The 10257-nt window shown below is 48.4% G+C and overlaps 1 protein-coding gene across 1 annotated transcript; it reads left to right on the forward strand.

Annotated features, from left to right (window-relative positions):
* Nucleotides 1-5041: 5041 nt before the first annotated feature.
* On the forward strand, nt 5042-6295 carry LOC309565022 (carbohydrate sulfotransferase 5-like). The gene has a single exon (XM_082269755.1). The coding sequence runs from the start codon at nt 5052-5054 to the stop codon at nt 6210-6212; it is 1161 nt and encodes a 386-aa protein (XP_082125881.1). The 5' UTR covers nt 5042-5051; the 3' UTR covers nt 6213-6295.
* The last annotated feature ends 3962 nt before the right edge of the window (nt 6296-10257 follow it).

The raw sequence follows: 10257 nt of genomic DNA on the forward strand, positions 1-10257 counted from the left end.
TGACACTTTTGGGGGGGACCAGTGACATTACTGCAGTAATCAGTGCTAAAAATATGCACTGTCACTGTACTAATGACACTGGCAGGGAAGGGGTTAACATTGTGGGTGATCAAGGGGTTAAATGTGAGCTTAGGGGAGTGATTCTAACTGTGGGGGGCGTGGCTTCTGAAATGACCATAGAGACCTGTGTTCCTATATAGAAGGATCACAGGCGCTCTGTGATCATTCCAGAGAGAAGAACGGTCAGCTGTGTTTACAACATCCGACCGTCCTTCTCTCTCAGCGGGGAACGATCGCGGGTGTCAGGTGGCAATCGGAGCCGCCTGCCCCGTGCATCGGCTTCCCCGCTGGCGAGCGAGGGCGGGAGCACGCGGCCGGTGGCGCGCACTCGCCCTCTAGCCTCCCTAGAGCGAGCGCCATACATGTACAGCGATTTGCCTGGGAGCGGCTGCCTGCCGCAGTACACCTGCGGCGGGCGGTCGTAAACTGGTTAAAGTAACGCAGTGCCGAATCGCAAAAAAATGGTCTGATTATTAAGGGGGAAAATCCTTCTGGTCCGGAAGTGGTTAAAATACATTATTATTATTAATATTATTATTATTATTTTTTATTTAACTTTATTGCCATCACAAGGGGACTAATAAGGCCCTCTGTATGATAGCGCTGGCAGGGGACAGGTCCTCTTTATGGAAACCTATCCTCTTTATGGGGTTTATTAGACCTCCAGGCTCCCCACTGCAGCTAATCAAGCGCAGACCGCGTTTGATTAGGCGTTTTGACCGCAGCAGGCAGACAATAACGGTTCTGAAACGGGAACAGCGGGGAAAGTTCTTCCCATTTATGTGCAGTTTTGCCGCATGGATCTAAATGCAACGTTTTTGATACCCAAGTGGTCATGTACAATTGTGGTCACGATGTTAGAAGACACTTATATAGCAGAGAGGGTGACATCACTTAGGTTATGTGGAACTCTATGTTGGAACCTTTGTAAGGTCCCTGTGACCCCCACCCCAGTTCCTTTATTTTCTGTCCTGGTGTCACTGAAGCACAAAGTGAGGAGTCAAAACCCACCAGACATTTCATTCTTTACCCATTCTCTCCCAATAAAAAAGAAAAAAAAAAAGGTTGGGTGGAATTGTCCTTAAAAAGTCTTTGTCGCCTATCTCTGGTTTATTGGTTGAGCGTCGCCATCTTGTGGCAGAATTGCAGAACTACATCTGGATTGCTTAAAGAATGTGAAGCATGTAGCTATTGAATGTCACATCGTTTGAGAAGACCTCTACACACAAAGAACATATTCTGAGGATCACATCTTGTTCTTTGTGTAAACTAGCAATTGATTATCAGGTGGCACAGAGGGGTGAAGAATAACCAGAAAAGAACAAGCTGAAGTATATGTACTAATGTTCCAAATATCATTATATTACATTACTATAACACAATGGAGGTCTTTCTTATAGGTCACGGAGAAGGTGATTGTGTAATCTGCTCCTTTTGCAAAACAGCAAAGTCCTAATTTCTAAACCAGTGAGTCTCAACCACCGGGCCATGGCCTGCTGTTAGGCTGTTGCCTCCCTTCTACTAGACCTACCAAGCCTCCAACCAGCTGCAGATCCTCTAACCTAACCTCCCACAGTGCCTCCTAGCTCCCATAGTGTCCTTCAATCTTCCATAGTGGGCCACAGTGCCCCTCAGTGCTCCCACCCTCACATAGTACCACTCGGCACCTGCAGTGCCCTCAAGCCTACTACAGGACCTTCAGCCCCCCATCGTGCCCCAACCTCTAACAGTATCTCACACTGCCTCCTGACCTCCCACAGTGCCTCCTAGCTCCCATAGTGTCCTTCAATCTTCCATAGTGGGCCACAGTGCCCCTCAGTGCTCCCAACCTCACACAGTGCCACCTGGGACCTGCAGTACCCCCAAGCCTACTACAGGACCTTCAGCCCCCCATAGTGCCCCAACCTCTAACAGTGTCTCACACTGCCTCCTGACCTCCCACAGTGCCTCAAAGCTCCAACGGTGCCTTTCAAGCTTCCATAGTGGGCCACAGTGCCCCTCAGTGCTCCCAACCTCACACAGTGCCACCCGGGACCTGCAGTGCCCCCAAGCCTACTACAGGACCTTCAGCCCCCCCCCTTAGTGCCCCAACCTCTAACAGTGTCTCACACTGCCTCCTGACCTCCCACAGTGCCTCGAACCTCCCACAGTGTCTTTCAAGCTTCCATAGTGGACCAGAGTGCCCCTCAGTGCTCCCAACCTCACACAGTGCCCCCTGGAACCTGCAGTGCCCAAGCCTACTACAGGACCTTCAGCCCCCCCCATAGTGCCCCAACCTCTAACAGTGTCTCACACTGCCTCCTGACCTCCCACAGTGCCTTTCAAGCTTCCATAGTGGACCACAGTGCCCCTCAATGCTTCCAACCTCACACAGTGCCCCCTGGAACCTGCAGTTGCCAAGCCTACTACAGGACCTTCAGCCCCCCCCCCCCATAGTGCCCCAACCTCTAACAGTGTCTCACACTGCCTCCTGACCTCCCACAGTGCCTCAAAGCTCCCACAGTGCCTTTCAAGCTTCCATAGTGGACCACAGTGACCCTCAGTGCTCCCAACCTCACACAGTGCCACCCAGAACCTGCAGTGCCCCAAGCCTACTATAGGACCTTCAGCCCCCCCATAGTGCCTCAACCTCTAACAGTGTCTCACACTGCCTCCTGACCTCCCACAGTGCCTCAAAACTCCCACGGTGTCTTTCAAGATTCCATAGTGGACCACAGTGCCCCTCAGTGCTCCCAACCTCACACAGTGCCCCCTGGAACCTGCAGTGCCCAAGCCTACTACAGGACCTTCAACCCCCCCCCCCATAGTGCCCCAACCTCTAACAGTGTCTCACACTGCCTCCTGACCTCCCACAGTGCCTCGAAACTCCCACGGTGTCTTTGAAGATTCCATAGTGGACCACAGTGCACTCCAGCTTCCCACAGTGGCCCCCAACCTCACACAATGTCAACCAGCCCCTAGCCGTGTCCACAAGACTACTTTAGAGTAGACCTCTATAGTGCCCTCAACCTCTAGAAACCTCTAACAGCCTTCCATAGTGCCCCCCCCTTAAAACCTCCATAGTTAATTGCAGTGTCCCTCAGCCCCCACAGTGCCCCCAACCTCACACAGTGGCCTCCAACCATACACAATGTCACCCATCCCCTTGCAGTGTCCACAAGCCTACTCCAGAGCCTCCAGCCCTCCATAGTGCCATCAACCTCTTCACTCCCCATCAGGGCTGAAAGTGCAGGGAAACTGTGTTTTTGTGTGCTTTCTTCTGGGCTTTGTAGGCTGATCGGCCTAGATTATGTGTCTGTATCTGTGATTGGGCTGTTAGATTGTAAGCTCTTCTGGAACAAAAACAAATGTGAATCTATGTACTCTAAGGTGCTGCTGTTTATAAAGTAATAGGTTAATACTAAAATATGAGAGTTCATGATGAGCGGGTGCACAAATTGGTGACACAGCTGTCAGTTAAAGGAATAGTTCCCCATCACTGGTGTCAGTGGTAGGAATCATGCTCCATTTGTTGGTGTCAGTGGGAGGAATAGTGCCCCTTTCTTGGTATCAGTAGAACGAATAATGCTCCATTCTTGGTGTCAGTGGGAAGAATAGTGCCCCATCATTGGTGTCAGTGGGAGGAATAGTGCCCCATCATTGGTGTCAGTGGGAAGAATAGTGCCCCATCATTGGTGTCAGTGGGAGGAATAGTGCCCCATCATTGGTGTCAGTGGGAGGAATGGTGCCCCATCATTGGTGTCAGTGGGAGAAATAGTGTCCCATCATTGGTGTCAGTGGGAGGAATAGTGCTCCATCCTTGGTGTCAGTGGGAGGAATAGTGCCCCATCATTGGTGTCAGTGGGAAGAATAGTGCCCCATCATTGGTGTCAGTGGGAGGAATGGTGCCCTATCATTGGTGTCAGTGGGAGAAATAGTGCCCCATCATTGGTGTCAGTGGGAGGAATAGTGTCCCATTGTTGGTGCCAATGGGAGGCATAGTGCCCCATCCTTGGTGTCAGTGGGAGGAATAGTGCCCCATATTTGGTGTCAGTGTGAAGAATAGTGCCCCATCATTGGTGTCAGTGGGAGAAATAGTGCCCCATTGTTGGTGCCAGTGGGAGGCATAGTGACCTATCATTGGTGTGAGTGGGAGGAATATTGCCCCATCATTGGTGTCAGTGGGAGGAATATTGCCCCATCATTGGTGTCAGTGGGAGGAATAGTGCCCCATCATTGGTGTCAGTTGGAGGAATAGTGCCACATTGTTGGTGCCAGTGGGAGGCATAATGGCCCATCATTGGTGTCAGTGGGAGAAATATTGCCCCATCATTCTTGGTGCCAGTGGGAGGCATAATGGCCCATCATTGGTGTCAGTGGGAGGAACAGTACCCCATAATTGGTGTCAGTGGGAGAAATAGTGCCCTATCACTGGTGTCAGTGGGAGGAATAGTGCCCCATCATTGGTGTCAGTGGGAGAAATAGTGCCCCATCATTGGTGTCAGTGGGAAGAATAGTGCCCCATCATTGGTGTCAGTGGGAGGAATAACGTCCTATTGTTGGGGTCAGCAGAAGGTATAATGCCCCATCATTGATTTCAGTTGGAGGTATTGTGCCCCACTCTTGGTGTCAGTGGAAGGAATGGTGCCCTAATCATTGGTGTCAGTTGGAGGAATTAAGCTTTGTATCAGTGGAATGAACAGTGCCCCAAGGGTTTAAAAAAGATAAGCAAAGGGCCGCATCCGACTCGCAAGCTGCAGTTTGGAAACCACTGATCTATTTAAAACAAAACAAAAACAAACACTGTTGACTTTTGATATACTTTATGTTTGTTGTTCTCATTATCTTTTATGTCCTCACTGTCTCTTTTTTTTTTTTTTGCTATTTTATCTAATGAAAAAAAAAAAAAGATTCATCTTGCTTATATAGTTATTTTATACATATACTATTTCTGTAATAACTAACGATCTTCATTTCATTTTTTCTCTTTCTTGGCAGTGCCGTTGGCAGCCATGGTGAGGTTCCGATTTAATGGCTCATTGGCTACCGGACTCTTATTGCTTCAGACGGTTTTCCTTCTTGTTTTGTACTCCAGACAAAATATACCTCTACAGAGAACGGAGCCCAGGGAGAAGGTCCATCTACTCATTCTCTCCTCCTGGAGGTCAGGGTCCTCCTTTGTTGGTCAGATCTTCAGCCAACATCCAGACGTGTTCTACTTGATGGAACCTGCTTGGCACGTGTGGGTGTCCATGTTTCAGAACAGCGCTAAGGTTCTCCACATGGCGGTCCGAGACTTGGTGCGGTCCGTCTTCTTGTGCGACATGTCCGTGTTTGATGCCTATATGCCAAGGGAGCGCAATGTATCCAACCTGTTCCAGTGGGCCACCAGCAGGGCGTTATGCACAGAACCGTCATGTAAGGTCTTTCCACGTGACCAGATCACAAACGAGTCTACTTGTAAGACACTATGTGGGAAATACCCGTTTGCCAATATCGAACAAGTATGTGGCATATACAGCCACATCGTTATAAAGGAGGTCCGCTTCTTTGACCTGAAGGTTCTCTATCCTCTTCTCACCGATCCTTCATTGAACTTAAAAATAATCCATTTGGTCCGAGATCCAAGGGCTGTGGCCAAATCGAGGGAACAGGCCAGGAAGGCTTTAATCAGAGACAACGCGATCGTCCTCAACACTAACGGATCCAAAGTAGACGACAGCAAGTACGAGGTCATCCAGGAGATCTGCCGAAGTCACGTGCAGATATATGAAACCGCCACCTATAAGGCTCCCAGCTTTCTTAAAGATCGATACATGCTGGTCAGGTACGAAGACGTGGTTCAAGACCCCTTGAAGGAAATCAAGCAGATGTATGAATTTGCTCATTTAAAGTTGACCAAAAAGCTTGAGAAATGGATCCACAACATCACGCATGGACAAAGTCCATCGAACCGAAAGGAAGCCTTCGTGATAACGTCGCGCAACGCCGCCAACGTGTCTCAAGCCTGGAGGAACGTCCTTTCCTTCGAAAAAGTGAAGAAGATCCAAAAGGTATGCAGAGGGGCCATGAGTATGCTTGGCTATCTCCCCATAGACTCAGTGGCAGAACAGGAGGACTTGTCCATCAATGTCGTGTTACCCAGGAAAATGAGCCAGTTCAGTTGGCTTTGACTTAAACATACCAAGAGACCTTTGCACTTTGGAAGGCTTTGCTGTTTTCCTTTGTTCTTATTTATTACATTTTATTCTGTGAACTGTGAAAACAAAAAAAAAAAAAAAAAGTGTTTATGACGGCAGGAACATTTTTATGGGCCTGTTTGAAAATGAAGAAAACCTAATAAGAAATGTGCTTGTAGAGACCCAAAAACACGGATAGCTACAGTTTAGCATTTTTTTCAAACAACCGAATCACCTAAGCGCTCACTCCAATGGGGATGACAGGCGTGGCGCTCTCCTCAGGCAGGGAACTCCAAATAAAAGCACATGAAAGAGAAAAGGAGGCGCAAACACCTGGTGCATTACCCGTGGACACCTTTAAAAAGTTTATTAAAATTCCAAAAACATACTCACAGACATGAAGAGTAAAATTCGCATATAGAAAGCCTACATGTGGAAATGAACATTTCCCTGTAATTGGACCACTGACGCGTTTCGGGACTCACGCTCCCTTCCTCAGAGCTGGTCTTTCTTTCAGCAGACCCCATTATATACTGAATTCGCCTACACAAGGTCCCTCCCCTTTCCTGTGGGCCATGGGCGGGACCATCTAGTGTCTAGGGACCTTGTGTAGGCGAAATTCAATATATATCGGGGTCTGCTGAAAGAAAGACCAGCTCTGAGGAAGGGAGCGTGAGTCCCGAAACGCGTCAGTGGTCCAATTACAGGGACATGTTCATTTCCACATGTGGTGGGCTTTCTATATGAGAATTTTACTCTTCATGTCTGTGAGTATGTTTTTGGAATTTGTCCACGGGTAATGCACCAGGTGTTTGCGCCTCCTTTTCCCTTTCATGCACAGTTTAGCATTTGTTATACTTGAAGCAGTGACAAGGGGTGGGCAGGAGGGGGCGGTTGCCCTGTGCACAATGGTTTATTGCAGGGATGGGGGCCTTGACCCTAAACCTAAGGGAATTGGGGGGGCACAGTTTGGCATCCTTGCCCTGGGCGCTGGGTGACCTTGTCCCAGCAATGACTTGAAGTAACCCATGCCGTTTTTCTTGCTATTCCCATCAGTCCAGGATTATCAGAAAGTCAAAGTAGGCACTGGCCTATGTGCCCCACTCCATTTAAGGGCCTTGCTACCACGGATCAAAATAATATTGATTTGATCTTGAAAGAAAATTACAATGAGGGCTGAATGAAATAAACACACTCCAGATCCCAGGGGCGGGGACAAAGGGGTGGGCTGGAGGGGAGGCTGCCATGGGCGCAATGTTTTTTTGCACAGATTTGGGCGCCCTGATCCTAGCCGTTAGGGAAGGAAGGGGGCGCAGTTACGCATCTCTGCCCTGGGCGCCGGATGGCCTTGTCCCGGCACTGCCAGATCTGTTCTAGATGTGATTCTGCATGCCCATTTTTGATGCATTTTCGGATGCATTCCAGATGCTTTTTTTCTTCTTTTTTTTTCACTGTACTAAGGCCCAGTGCATTCAGGTGCGTTTTTAATGCGTTTTACCGCATTCCAGTACAGTCCAGTGCAGGAAGAATGCAGCATGTTCTACTTCTTTTTTCTGGAACTGACCGCACTGGTGTGAACTATGCCATTGGAAACCATTCTAACCTACTATTCATGCACTTTTAATGGAGAAAAAAAAATAGAAAAAAAAAAAAAAAACGAACTGGACGGCATGTGTGTGAGCTGGCCCTGAAGCTTTCTTTAATTGTTTACAAAAGATTGAAAAATTAATCAGCCTAACCATTTCAGCTCTAAAAAATGTACCCCCCCCCCGCCCCCCTTTATGACCAGGGCACTTTTTTGCTATTTAGTAGTGGTGGCCCTTCCATTCGGGGCGCCGCCCCCCCTAATCTACATGCAGGGTGCTGGACGCATAGATTTCAATGGGGTTTTGTTGTTTTGTTTTTTTGAAGCACGTGATTCGATCCAGAGGCTCTAATAGGCTTCATAAAAAGGGTGGGCTCGGGGTGCAGAGTACTGCGCCCCAAGCCCCAAGCCCACCCTATTAATTCGCTATTGTCACACGGATCCTCCTCCTGGCCAATCAGGAAGTGGGTCCTGAGACCCGTTTCCCGTTTGGCCGAAAGGAGAAGCCATGCTATTGGCCAAGGAGGAGGGAGGAGACGCAGGGGAACCCCGACCCACGGAGGAGACTGAGGGGGAAGCCGCCGGCCGCCTCTGCCTGCCCTCCACATGTCAGTCCAGGGCTAGTGACCGAGGGAAGGGGGGGGGGTTATGGTGTGCAGGCTGGATCTGGTGTGGTCGGGGTATGGCGTGGTCCATCTGCCACCCCCCCCCCCCCCCGGCCCATGGAGCTCCAGCCACCACTGCGCTACTTTAATTGGTAATTGCACGGTCATGCAACACTGTAGCCAAATGACGTTTATATCTTTTTTTTACACAAATAAAGCTTTCTTTTGGGGGCAATTGATCACTTTTCTTTTTGCATTGTAAATAAAAAAAAGACCGAAAATTTTGAAAAAAAAAAAACTATATTTTTTACTTTCTGCCATAAAACATCCAAAAAATAAAAAGAAAATCAAATTTCTTCATAAATGTATCCCAAAATGTATTCTGCTACATGTCTGTGATAGAAAAAAAATCCTAATAAGTGTATTTTGATTGGTTTGCGCAAAAGTTATCGCGTCTACAAACTAGGGGAAAGATTTATGTCATTTTTATTGTTTTTTTTTATTAGTAATGGCGGCAATCTGCGATTTTTAGCAGGACTGCGACATTGCGGCGGACAGATCGGACCCCTAACTGACATTTTTGACACTTTTGGGGGGACCAGTGACATTACTACAGTAATCAGTGCTAAAAATATGCACTGTTACTGTACTAATGACACTGGCAGGGAAGGGGTTAACCCAGGGGTGATCAAAGGGTTAAATGTGAGCCTAGGGGGTGTTTTCTAACTATGGTGGGGGGGGGGGGGGTGGGCTTGTGAAATCAACAGAGAGACCTGTGTTCCTAAATAGGAAGAACACAGGAGCTCTGCATTGATTCTAGAGAGAGCAACGGTCTGCTGTGTTTACATCAGCAGACCATTGTTCTCTCTCCACTGTCAATCGCGGCCGCCAGCCTCGTGGATCGGCTTCCCCACTGCCCCCCTTTCTTCAGATGTCAAGAGCCCCCCCCACCATCAAATGTCAAGAGCCCCCATCCTCCTTTACATCACAGTGCAGCCCCCTTACCGAATTTCTATCCCTTTATTTTCTATATTAAATTTTTTCTTTTCTTTTGTATTCTGTTCTGTATTACTCTATTATATTCTATTCTTTTTTATTCTCTGCGGAAATTCGAATTCGGTTAGAAAACAATTCAAATTCGATTCAAAAGCGATTTGAATTTCGCCCGAAATTTTGTTTTGTTGAAATTCGTTACTTTTGTAATTTGGAAATCCAGATATATCCGAATTTCAGAATAACGAAATATTTGTCGGAATTTTGATTGGGAGCGAAACGAAGCGCACGTGTCTACTAGAGAGCAACAAGCGGCTCAATCCACAGGGACCGTTTAACCACATACTGCCCGCCCACCATCAAATGATGGCGGAGCGGTGCAGCTATTGTTCTGGGACGATGTCATATGATGGTGCACCAGAACGGCCTCTCTCGCGCACCCGCGGGGGTGCGCAGTGCGGCGATCGCAGCTGCGCTGTGTTGCTAGAACACGGCGCGACCCCGATCTTGGTAAAGAGCCAATGACATGACTCTTTACCCATGTGATCAGCTGTGTCCAATCACAGCCAGTCACATGTAAATGAGGAAGTGCCGTTTATTGGCTGTCCTCGCCTCGCACTGTCAGAGTGTGAGGCCAGGAGAGCCGATCAGCGGCTCCTCCTCATAAGGGAGACCAGGACAGGTAATCAGGGCACTGATCATCAGTGCCCTGATTACAAAAAAGAGAAATAGAGTGCCAATCAGTGCCCACCATCAGTGCCCACAGTGCCACCATCAGTGCCCACAATCAGTGCCCATAGTGCTGCCAGTCAGTGCCCATCAGTGCCTGCTCATCTAGGCACTGATGGGCACTGAC

The sequence above is a fragment of the Pelophylax lessonae genome (genome assembly GCF_965119305.1).
Source record: "Pelophylax lessonae genome assembly, chromosome: 10".
Lineage (NCBI taxonomy): Eukaryota > Metazoa > Chordata > Amphibia > Anura > Ranidae > Pelophylax > Pelophylax lessonae.

Excerpts from the sequence above, each read along its gene's own strand:
- LOC309565022 (XM_082269755.1), top strand. The coding sequence starts at position 5,052 with ATGGTGAGGTTCCGATTTAATGGCTCATTGGCTACCGGACTCTTATTG.